The sequence below is a fragment of the Dipteris shenzhenensis genome, chromosome 27, assembly GCF_047967505.1.
Source record: "Dipteris shenzhenensis isolate YYH24624 ecotype China chromosome 27, Dip_SZ_1.0, whole genome shotgun sequence".
In the NCBI taxonomy this organism is placed as follows: Eukaryota; Viridiplantae; Streptophyta; class Polypodiopsida; order Gleicheniales; family Dipteridaceae; genus Dipteris; species Dipteris shenzhenensis.
Genome location: NC_141622.1, coordinates 13,964,803 through 13,977,182, shown reverse-complemented (window position 1 = coordinate 13,977,182; position 12,380 = coordinate 13,964,803). Strand labels below are relative to the sequence as shown.

Sequence of the window (12,380 nt, the reverse complement as noted above, 5' to 3'; positions counted from 1 at the left end):
TGAATTCCTTCGTCAGAAAGTACAAGTGGAAATAAAATGAATCGAAACGAAATCAAAACAAGGAAGAGAAGAATCAACCTCAGGACCAATCACAGCGGAGAGGAGAGGCCCATGTACTCTGATTGGTCCTGAGACTTTGATGGTCTTCTTGTTGGTTGAAAGAACTTGCGAAATCCCTGTCACACCATCATTAAATGGTTGTCTGCAATCTCACAAACCTCCACGGGGACGTGTCATTTGCAATGCTAGTGTAGCATCCAAAGGCTACAGTTCCAGCATTCTCAAGAGCGCGGGGAGGTGCTCTAAGGCCACCCATGGGAAAAAATTCCTTATTTAACATTCCATTTAATGCTAGATAGGGCGTGAGCGAACATGCAAGGAGATGGAAATCGTGAGGCAACACTACCATGACGATGCAGATGGGAACCACCTTCATAAGGTAGAGCGTTCTAACTTCCTGGCGATCGGGACCTCGAAAGATGACCAGCAAAGGTTGGTGCATGACATAATCCGGAATTAATTTCCAATGGGAAAAACACGCATTTGAAGCAAGCTGGGTTTGATGCGGGAGGCAAAAGAACGACGAGAGAGAAAAGTGGAGGTAAAGAGATATGCAGGCGGGGGGTTGAAATCAAAGAGAATAATAAGACGAGGCGGGGAGAGAGAGAGAGAGAGAGAGAAAATGATACACAGAGAAAATGATTTACAGAGAATGCTGAGGCTGAGAGAGAGAGAGCGAGAGAGAGAGAATGATTCACATTCACAGAGAATGCTGTGAGGCTGAGAGAGAGAGATTGATTCACAGAGAAATTGATTAATTCACAGAGAATGCTGAGGAGAGAGACAGAACGATTCACAGAGAAATTGATTAATTCACAGGGAATTAGAGATGAGGGGGAAAATGGACAGGGACAGGGAGACAGACAGAGGTGAGAGAACACAGTATTCAACCAATCACAAAATGCAAATGTACACGGCCGATTCGACCAGTTAAATTGCAGAGAGGTAGGAGAAGACGAAGATTATAGAAACATAGCCATAGCCAGCACTTGTATCATCCGATTACCCACTTGAGATTTTACGAAAAATCAATCGAATGAGCAGGATCGAGATGCTTCAGAGCTCGCCAGATCGCCATAGCCGAGGAATAAGCTGCAATGAGCAGAATTGAGATGCAACAGAGCTCGCCAGCTATGGCAATTGAGATATTACAGAGCTCGCCAGCTTCCACAGCTGAGGAATAACTACTTGAGATCTTACCAAAAGCTCTGTGTGTGTTCGTCTGTGCGAGGGAGGAGCTCATAGCTCGCCCGTCGCCATAGCTCAGAAGCTCGTGATCTTTCGACGAGAGAGACAGCGGTCGTTGGAGCTGCGTTTTCGCTTAGCCACCACCCCCTCCGCATCGTGCAGGCCCACTTTGTCCGTTGTAAACTCACCTCACAACTCCCCTTCGTCATCCCTCCATGGCTCATCACATCTTCTTCATCCCCTCCCCTTCCCTCCTCTCACCTCCTCCCTTCCCTTTCCCCCCCGATCCCTTCGCCTTTCTCTCCCCTCATCCGCTGCCTCTCCTCTCCCCTTTCAGCGTCTTTGCCTGGTGCTTCCCTGTCCAACGCCCATCAAAACAGTCGAGATCACGCATCCGGTGTTGTTGAGATCTCTCCCCTTATCCTGCACCCCCCTCTCCTCTCGATCAAAGAGCTAATATCGAGTTGATGTTTAGCGCATACCCATGCAATGATTTAACAGTGAAGCAAAGATGGGAATGGGAAGGGATGCTTGAATTGAACGGTTCGTAAACGCTTCTTCATGCACGCTGCGAACCCCATTATTTCGAATCTGCATCAAAGCGGAGGATTGTAAACAATGACGGCCCATCAAAAGTACCCAGGGAACTATGTCCCCGTAGGTCGAGACAGGCCTTCGGAGCATGAGAACGGCAAGCTTCTGACGCAGAGGACATTACTCCTGATCGTGCTAGCAATGGTTCTTCTTCCGTTAATTTTGGCACGAATGTACCTCTCTCAGGTCACAGTTCTCCACTCCGACGAATATACGGACGTCTCACATACTCCTACAGAATCCCAATCATCCATGTCTAATGACAAGCAGGAAGTCGCCACAGAAGGTCACTTATCCCCATCCACTAACAAGGAGGAAGAAGACATAGACTTCGCGCGACAGATCGATTTCTCCGTAGGTAAGAAAAGGTTTGAAGTTTTGAACTTTTGTGCAAGAAATATAAGTCAGTCCTGTGATGACGATGTGGTCTCTACTATCTGTTAGGATCAAGAACTGTAATCTAACGAGTCGTATGGATTCAGGTGGTTGCAACATATGGAAGGGCAAGTGGATACCTCACTCAGCGGATCCTCTTTACACCAATGTCACTTGCCCATTTATCCAAGGGCATCAAGACTGTTTGAAGAATGGTAGGCCAGATCTTCGTTATTTGCACTGGAAATGGAAACCATACGACTGTGATTTGCCAATCTTTGATGCACATGGGTTCTTGAAGTTGGTCAAAGGCAAGGCGTGGGCATTCATGGGAGATTCGATATCACGTAATCACTTCCAATCGTTCCTATGCTTTCTTGCCCAGGTATTAAACACGTGACGTTTCTATGCAAATTACTCGCTCTTGATCTTTGTGGCGAGGCAGCGCTTTTTACTTTCTCTTGGAAACAAAAACATTTTGGTTAGTTGAATCTGGATTGTTCTTTAGGACGTTAATGAGAAAGAGGTTCTATATACAATTTCAAATGATGGGATCAGGGTGCACATGTCTGCGACAAATATAGAGATGTACCAACAGCCCACATGGACTACCTTCTCGCCACCCCTAGGGGTCTGACTAAATGCTTCTAGGTCATGTCTGATCAATCGAGGTGAGCAGACTTGCCCCTCCGGACTGGGGCCTTTTGCCCTTGGTCCACATACCACCATGGGGTTTAGCCTGCCCAACGTTTTCTTGATTGGGAGGGTGAATGTAAACCTCTGAAACTCTGGAGACCGTAAAAGCACAATTTTTGGCCTGCCCTGGTGTGTGTTTCCTGAAAGCCAAAATTTAGAATTTTCTTTTTGTGAAAGTCCTAAACTTTATGATTGGTCCAACTCCCCACTTACTATTTCTTTCCCTTGAAATCCTCCACCTTTTTCTCTACTCTCCCCCTTCACCCCCCCCCCCCCCTCTCTCTCTCTCTCTCCTTCCTTTATCTCCTGCAGTCTTCCTACACACCATCTCCAGTGTATTCTTTTTTGCTTTTTCGATCTTGGGCAGGCCTAATGAATGATTAAATATCATTCACCTTGTTTTCTTTGGAGGCATGCATGGAGGGTGGGACCCCAAATAATTGCTAGTTGTTTGAAAGACCCTTTTTGTAGCTTTTAGCAAAGCACCCCAAGCATAGTGACGCACGGACTTGAGCATCACAGTGATATGCTTTGTGAAGCATAGGGACAACCTTGCCTTCTTTCTCCTTGAAACAATATAGACAGACTCTTCCCCACTTACGTCCAAGTCCAACAATTTCTTTGAGGTCATGGCACGCTGTGTAGCCTCAGTTGGGACCTGGTCTCAGCAAGCCCGGCATTGAAGTACTCACCATTGGTGGAAATCCATCCACCTCAGCATTCTTCCAGTGCAACTCTAAGCTGATGTCCAGCCTCATCCTCATCTCCTCCATTGATGACTGTGATGTCCTCAGTCTTGCTAATTGAGCAACTCTAGTTGTCCTCCACCATCTTGAAGGGATCTAGATGTATAGGCTCTATGGGTTACTCCACTGTTTGCATACCTTAATGTTAGTGTTGCGGTGAGTGGCCCATTCAATCACCAAAGTATGTATGTCCTCTGACTTTGATCTTCCTTCTTGGTCTGGTCCTCCTCTTTTTGATCTGCCGCGGCCTCCTTGCAATGTGTCTGGACATTAAACTTCCACAGCCTTCAGGAGGATGAACAAACAGCCCATAAGCTCAGAATTTGGGAGTAGTATGAGAGGAGCAGTCTGCCCCTCTCCACTTTTTCATGTGAGGAGGGCTTCGGCTTCACCACATTGTACTCATTAGCCTTAACCAAAAACAGAGATGCTATGGTGGGGTGCCAGTTGCACCCAGTGAGGCCCCCTTGCACTCATCACTCGCATGCAAGCACGCATGTTTCACTTCTTTTATTTCAGCTATGCTTCTAGTCAGATAATTCTTTCTATCGTAAGTGGTGTGTTGCCCTATCAGCTAGATTTAGATGCTTGTCTGGGAGCGACTGAAATGAAATCGTTTAATCATCACAGGCAGTTGTAGCTTGGATGAAGAGATTCTGGACTACCTTTTGATTAGCCTTCTCCTTTTTTATGGATTTAAGGCTTACTTCAATATTGCATCCAATATAATCAATTGAAATAACAAAACTAAAGCATATGTTTATGAACTGATAAACAGAGAGAGAGCCGAGAAGATACATCAACACGTGAAGTACTCAAAGTAAACAACTTCTAGAGCGCAGCCCGACCAGGCTTGTAGCTCTTTACAAACATGAAGAAAAAAGGCCACAAGTGCTCAGCCACAAGACTCACACTATCACCTACAAGCCAACCACCTAAAACGACATGCTTTAAAGCTTATAGCGTCACAGACACTGCCAGGAGACACCGCCTCTACTCGTGGTCGCCAGCAGCTCCCAAACTGACTGCCTATAGCTGTGAAGAGAGGCCAAGAGTCACATGTCCTCCTTGGAACTGTGGAGGTCACCCTCATGGAACTGCCTGGAGAACAAGAATGAGGGCGGTGTATTCTCCCCTTCACCTACGTAGCAAACTGCATGCATAGATGCCATGTGGGCACACTAATCATGACTAATGCAGAAATACCCTAACTACAAGAACGCCCCCATGAGGATGAGCACTAACTTTAACACTTTAGTGCTAGCCTTCGTCATGGCTGAGTCTTCCCTTCACCTCCAGAGTGCTGACAGAAACTCAGTATGAAGACTTTGTATAAATGGATGCTCAAGTATGTGTGGGTGTGTGGATTTGTATGTGTGAGAGCATATGCTTATACTAAGGTCTACACCCACTGTTGGGCACTAATGACGTCAGTGGGGATGTCATAGTAGCTAGTCCCTGCTGTGCGTGATGGAGCTTATGGTTTCAACCTTATGAGTGACTATCATCAGGTTGAAACTGCACTATGTTGTGTCTTTAGAGGATGAGTTTGGGCATGTTCCTGGACTCATCTAGGTTTATGCTTCTAGTCAGATAGTTCTACAAGCTTGTGAGAGATAAGTTTAGCTCTACAACTGACCTGAGCACCAAAGGGAAAGGTGTGCTCCTTCTACTACTGGATCTCTTCACCTCTGCCACACATCTTTGTAGTAGGGGCTTCAGTGACTGGTTCAGGACTGATCCAATGAGGCCCAAACGCCTCCTTATATGGAGGTGGGGGAGGGCCAGTCTGCCCCCTTCCTTGCTGGCTGGCTGTTGAACCAGCACGACTTTCTGATGTAACCTGGCCTGCAGTCAGGTCCTCCTTGTGTGCCTGTATAACCCCTTTGTGGGCTCTTGGACTGAACTTCCATGGGCTGTTTCCATATCACTCCTATGTGTAGCCATGATTACTGCTGTCCATGTGACAACTCGCATGCAGCCCTGTACCCTTCAGTGTTGAGCCTCGTTGTCCTCTTCTATGGGGGCATTGACATTGATCTTCTGAAGTCCTTTTAGTTTTGTTTTCTATGGCAGCCCCGAGGGTGGTCTCAATGTGGGGGCTGAACTGATCCCCAGTCTCGATGATGAGTCTATTATCCAAATGACAAGACTGCAATATTCTTTTCATCTATGACTGGATGTGGCTGGTGCATTGCAATCAAAGGGAAAATTTTGGCTTCATACAACCCTCTTTCCATGTGGAAGGCTGCAAACCGTTTTGTGTTCTTATCTCTCTGCTGATTTAAAAGAAAGCCTAATACACAAAAGCATTTTGGATAGTACATATCATTTGAGCTTAGATGGTTTAAACGTCTAATAACAGATTGGAGTTCAATTTGATAAACTGAGACTTGTCCCATTACTCTGTGCCTTTGGGAATCTCTTTTCCAGCAGGCACAAGAAAGGCTAGATTCACTAAAGAAGAGACTGATATGGCCACACATTTAGAAGGTAGCACCTTTTGAGAATCCGCCTTCTAGGGATTTTCCTGTAGATGAAGCGTGATAATACCTCTAGTAATTTGATAATACCTCTAGTGTGGTGCTAGATGAAGCATGGTAATACCTCTAGTATTTTGATATGTTCAATTGATTGTACATGAGAAAGTTGCTTGACCAGTTGCCTTATGGATTGAGTATCGCTGATTTAGTTTCCATGAATTTATTTTCAGATGCTTAGTGCTATGTTGTGCTGAATGCAGGTCGAAATGCCAGAAAATCTGTATAGAGATGAGAGAGACTTGTTTGTGCGTTGGTATTTTCCATCATATAATTTCACACTGGCAGTCTTTTGGTCTCCTTTTCTGGTTGAATGGACAGAAGATGAGGTCCAGGGCTTTCCTCCTGGCACTGAAAAATTGTTCTTGGATGTTGTGGATAAGGAATGGGCGTCATCTATTTCAGAATATGACTATATTGTATTGTCCTCTGGCCCTTGGTACATGAAATCTTCTATTTACTTTCTCAACAATGAAGTAGCTGGATGCCATTATTGCCCAGGACTAAATCTCACACAGGTGGGGTTCTACTTTGGCTTCCGGGCTGCGTTGAGGACAGTATATGATTTTCTTAGTACAAACTATCATGGTATAGTATTTTTTCGGACTTTTACCCCAGACCACTTTGAAAATGGTCAATGGCATAATGGAGGCAACTGTATGCGAACAACTCCATTCCAAAATGCGACTCTAGAGGGAGTGGCAGCAGAGATGTACAAGATACAATTGGAAGAGTTTGGAAGAAATATGTACTTGAATACTGGCGTCAGTAATCGATTCAAGCTTGCAGATACTACACATGCTTCTCTTTTAAGACCAGATGGTCATCCAGGACCTTACAGGAATGTTCTGTCTTCACCAGTGGACAAGAATACAAAGGTCCAACAGGACTGCTTACACTGGTGTTTACCAGGGGCTATTGACACGTGGAGTGCAATGCTTTTAGAGATGCTGAAACATATTTAGAAGATTTCAAATTCTCACAGCTGACAAGAAGTTGTTTGTTAGTTTGTACTGTATGAATGTCACATGTAAAGGCATAAATGAGTTGTCTCCTTGCTTACGCAGTTTATTGAGTGGATCTTGAGATTCTTTGCAAAAGCATCCTTAAAGTCATGGTCTGCTCTGATGGCATGCCATGTCCTGCATATATGATTTTCTAAACGAAGGTTTTTATAGTTTTCTGCTAGCAAATAGAGCTGACGAGTGGCAACCAGAAAAGCCAAGGAAGCCTCTGAGGGAGGACCAGGCATCTTTTGAGATGGGTTGTTACTGTATATTCCATGAATTCTCCAGTGCAGACACTCATTTTATGTAGAAAATTTCCAGTAATGGAGACCGATAATAAAAGAAACCAGGTTTCTTGTTGATTTTCTTTTCTCAGAATGCTGGATGCTGGATTTAATGATAAGGCTCTTAAGAGCATGCCGCCATGCTCTGACAAATTGTGTTGAAAAGATTCAGAGACACAATTTTAAGGAGGCAGATTCAGTATATATTCAGTTTGCATACATTCGTCATTTTGTGACTAGAAACATCTTCTTCAGCAACAGAAGCTCTGAGAAGAGGTACTGGGAGTGTAAATTGAAATATTGTCAGTTTAAAGACCTTTGAAGGGAAGGTGGTGGGGTATTAAAAATTCGCAGAGGTTCGATTTCATGAGTGCTTGCTTAATAAAGCAATATATGTGATAGTGAACATGGATCACAGCATCACGTCCCGACAAATTATCCCAGAGTAGCTCCTTCATGAGGGGGAAACGGGCACACGATCCCTCATAGCAAGTGGCCTTGCTATGTATGCCTCTTAGTGGTGTAGCCGTCTACTTCAGGAACTCAGTGACAGCTTGATACATAATCAAGTTCCCAAAAATGGCATCTTTGCATCCAATGGACACAAGGACGAGGTCCCTCATGGTAGGTCTCCCTAGCATGCGCATCACATAGTAGCATGGCCACCTATTTGAAAGTTTGTCCTTTCAAGAAGAACATGCACATGCATGCAAACTCCACTTACCTAGTCTAAGATCAAACAAGAAGATCCAAACTTCACAACATCTTTCATGAGCATAACATGATGCACACATCCATTTATTAGGAAAAACCTCAGAATTTAATTGAGTTTGATCAATAAAGTCCAATGGCAAACTTACCCTTCGTGCAAACATATGTTTTGTATGTTTCGTTCATAACATATGAACCATAACCATTGTATGCACAGCACATCCATCTAGAGACCTTGAGATCAAGCAAGGCACTCTTGTAGGATCAGTGTATTTTCATCCGTTCCCATAGGAACATTAAGATCTTCGCATGATCTTGAGTCATAGTTATCCAAGCTTCTTGCATCCACAAGAGAAGCCAACAAGCCAACAACAAAAGGAATTCCAAGGAACAACACGTAATCCTCAATCTCAAGCTGTAGAAAGATTCAATATGCACATAATATAAGTTGCACGAAAAACATAGCAAAACCCATAGATCTCAGGGAAGAGCTTGTGTAAGAGCAAAGCTCACTCTTCCTAGATCCAAGGGATGAAGAAGGATGTGAGGGATAGAAACAGGGCAAGACCAAGGAAGAGGCCTTCCTCCACATTCAAGCTCTATGCAAACCAACCAATAGTTCAAGTGCACAGACTTGGGCTTAGTCTCCGACATCCTTCATTACAATGATCAAGGTCGCAACATGATCGTGATTGAAAGCTTCTTTTTATTCATGTCAAAGGCCTCATGCAACTTGGCCTTCAATGCATCCAGCTCATAAGTGTTCTTGCTAGGCAATAGCATATCATCCACATAAAGTACTAGGAGTATTAGGCTATTATCTTGAGCCCTTTTAGTGTAGAGGCAGTGATCAATCTCACTTCTTCTGAAACCTTGGGGCCCAAATGAAAGCATCAAACTTCTAATACCATTCTCTAGGCACTTGCTTAAGGCCATAGGAACTCTTTTTCAGCTTGCAAACCAAATGTTCTTTGCCCTTTTCTTCAAAGCCTTCCGGTTGTACCATGTAAATTTCCTCATGCAAATCTCCATGCAAAAAAGTTGTCTTGACATCCATCTGCATAAGCTCCATATCCTCTGCTGCCACAAGTCCAAGTACGAATCTAAGTGTGGTCATCTTCACAACTAGAGAGAAGATCTCATCAAAGTCCACACCCTTCTCTTGCTTGAACCCTTTTGCAACCAAACGAACCTTGTACTTAGGCACATCATCACCTGTGACCTTCATCTTAAAGACCCATTTACATGGCAATGTTTTCTTTCCAACTGGCAAAGAAACCAAGTCCCAAGTCTTATTTTTGATGAGTGAATTCATCTCTAATTACATAGCACACTTCCACTTGCGTTGATCCTGGCGCATCATAGTCTTTCTATAGCAAGAAGGCTCCCCGTAATCAGTAAGCATCACATAGTCTACCCCTGGAACAAATCTCTCAGGCGGTCTAGACACTCTAGTTAATCTTCTCAAGGGCATTTCAGCTTGCTGTCCCACCTGCATACCAACCATATTTGGCTCATCATTTCTACCAATAGATGATCCATCATCTTCCCTTGATTGTGTACCTGTGGGAGTACCTGATGGTATCATTTCCTGCACATTTGGTGCATGGCAACTTGCTATCTGTCAACATACATGGGTGGATTCACATCCTGGAAAGTGATTCTCCTCATTTCCACATCCCTCATGGGTGTCTTATGCATCTTCTTCTGATTCAAGACCACATCATGGCTTCGTATGATCTTATTTGCTTCTGGATCCCAAAGACAATAGCCCATCTCTCCACTTTCACCATAACCCAGAAAGATGCATTTCCTAGACTTAGGATCTAGCTTCTTCCGAAGCTCTTTTGATACATGTGCATATGCCTCACACCCAAATATATGCAAATGAGAGTAAGAGGGCTTCTTGCCACTCCATGCCTCTTCAGAAACACCACCATCCAAACTCTTACTAGGTGATCTATTGATCACATGCACTGCAGACTCATTGCCTCAGCCCAAAAACCACTAGAAAGACTTGCATTGGAAAACATACGTTGCAACCTTTCTTGAATGGCGTGGTTTATCTATTCTGTACTTGGATTTTTCTCTGGAGTATGAGGGGACGTGAGCTCCCTCTTGATCCCACGTGTATCAAAAAAATGCCGAAAGTCACGAGAGAGATACTCTCCACCATTGTCAATCTATAGGCATTTAAGCGTTCTACCTGACTGATTTTTAGACAAAGCCAGTCATTTTTGAAATACTCGGAACACATCGCTCTTTGAGCTATAGCATAAGCCTATACTTTCCTAGTTGCATCATCAATGAATGTCACATAGTATTCAGCCCCACCTATTGATCGTGTAGGCATGAGACCACATACATCTGAATGCACCAAATCAAGCCTTTCAATCTCTTTCTTTCCCCTTCTTTTATGGGCTGATTTAGTCTGCTTCCCATAGAGACAGAGGTGGGGCATACAAACTCTTCCCATAGAGACAGAGATGGGGCATACAAACTCTTCCATATGATCTAAGTAGATAAAGCAAACTAGAAGAGTGACATATAAGGCAAACTCTTATGTATGCTCTAAGTAAATAAAGAGAATGAGAATAGTGACATGGAAGATAACTTGAGGTCATGTCAAAGGCATTGAATCATTATGGGACATGCAAGGGCCATAAGAAAGTCATAGTCGTGTGACAAGACATGCAATGGCCATACCCTAGAGAAGGGCATGTGATGGCCATAGATCAATGGAGGTCAAGGAAGTGACATGTAGAGCTCTAAGCTACTAATAAAAGCTATTAAGCCAAACCTAGCCAAATGCTAGAAAAGAAACATTTGTCAATGCTACACTAATTATGTGTCAGGTCTGTGGGAGATATCAAAGCCTAGCTTCCCAATGGATACACTTACAAGAAATGGGAATCGTTGATAATTCACTTAATTACATAATCAAGGGAAAAATTCCTTCGAGGTACAACCCATAGATCATGAAGTAAAGACTAGACCCTTGATTGACACAAACTAGGAATTGGAAACTAAGTTTGATTGTTTGGAACTACATTCATGTAATTTGCTAATATGGTAGAGCTAAGATTCTCTTGTAGAATTAAATGGTAACTAGACTCATCTAATTTAGTTAGATGGTAACTAGATTCATGTAGTTCAATTGCATGTAACTATACTCCTCTAGTCTGGCTACATGATGACTAATCTATCTAGTTCAGTTACATATGGTAACAAAGTCAATTTAATTTTACTCTGAAGCCATGTTCCAAAATCATGGGCCAAAATATGGACTATGAAATCCATGTGTCACAAGTGATAGGTTTCCAATTAGGAATTAGGACCAACTAATGATCCTAACCAACAAACTTCTATAGAAAGGGGAGATCCCCCATTGGTTGGCCACCACTCTATCATCTTCCAAACGCCCAGATGTTACCCAAGCCCTAACATCCATCATCGCCTCTCTTCCTTGCTTGTGGATGCCCATTCCTAGCACTTTTACTTAAATAGCCACAAGCCCATATGCTCTCCACAACTCTTCTTCGTGGGCAGCCCTTCTTTTGACATATGAACTACATGTGCAGGAACCTTTGTGGGCGGCCCTTCTTTCGACATATGAACTACATGTGCAAGCTCCTTTGCAGCTTGGCAATTGCTCAAATGTGGAGGAAAGCCACTCCTTCAATTTTGCTCCTCTTTTTAGGGCATTTCTCCATCCATGCCTTGGGGTGTGGGATGTGTGAGTTGATCTCTCCTTGCACATATCTTAAGAAATATGGCTCTTAAATCTGCTTTGTTGTTTAGAGCTAGAGCTTAGATTTGCAATACTCAAGCTATGAAAGTATTTTCTTGGGTGTGGGCTCTTATTTGTGTGGGGGTTAAAGGCCACTGTACCTTAACCCCATTATGTACAATATTTAAAACACATATAAATATGGATGACATAGAAGATTAGGGTGTTCTGCATCGACCAAAACTTGTGTGGCTCTCTCTTCTGGCTCTCCCTCTCTCTCACCTTCTTCCATTCCTCTTCCGTTGTTGAGATCTCTCAACTGGTATCAGAGCGTGGGTGTTCTAGATGAGCCGGAGTGTGAGCTTGGAGCCCGAAGTCTGCTCTGTTATAGCTCTGTGGGAGGAAGGAGAAGCTTCGTTGGGTGACTTTACCTACATCCTAGTGTGTAG

The 12,380-nt window shown here is 43.7% G+C and overlaps 1 protein-coding gene across 1 annotated transcript; it reads left to right on the top strand.

Annotated features, from left to right (window-relative positions):
- The first annotated feature begins 1,239 nt into the window (after positions 1 to 1,239).
- LOC147883899 (protein trichome birefringence-like 24) lies at positions 1,240 to 7,510 on the top strand. Its single transcript, XM_087398528.1, has 3 exons — positions 1,240 to 2,200; positions 2,325 to 2,602; positions 6,403 to 7,510. The coding sequence occupies exons 1-3, from the start codon at positions 1,867 to 1,869 to the stop codon at positions 7,162 to 7,164; spliced, it is 1,374 nt and encodes a 457-aa protein (XP_087254654.1). The 5' UTR covers positions 1,240 to 1,866; the 3' UTR covers positions 7,165 to 7,510.
- The last annotated feature ends 4,870 nt before the right edge of the window (positions 7,511 to 12,380 follow it).

What these genes read in the sequence shown, in the direction of transcription:
- LOC147883899 (XM_087398528.1), top strand. Translation starts at nt 1,867, where the DNA reads ATGACGGCCCATCAAAAGTACCCAGGGAACTATGTCCCCGTAGGTCGA. An exon ending in ACAGATCGATTTCTCCGTAG is followed by an intron (nt 2,201 to 2,324) that starts GTAAGAAAAGGT and finishes GTATGGATTCAG; the next exon opens with GTGGTTGCAACATATGGAAG. An exon ending in TCCTATGCTTTCTTGCCCAG is followed by an intron (nt 2,603 to 6,402) that starts GTATTAAACACG and finishes TGCTGAATGCAG; the next exon opens with GTCGAAATGCCAGAAAATCT.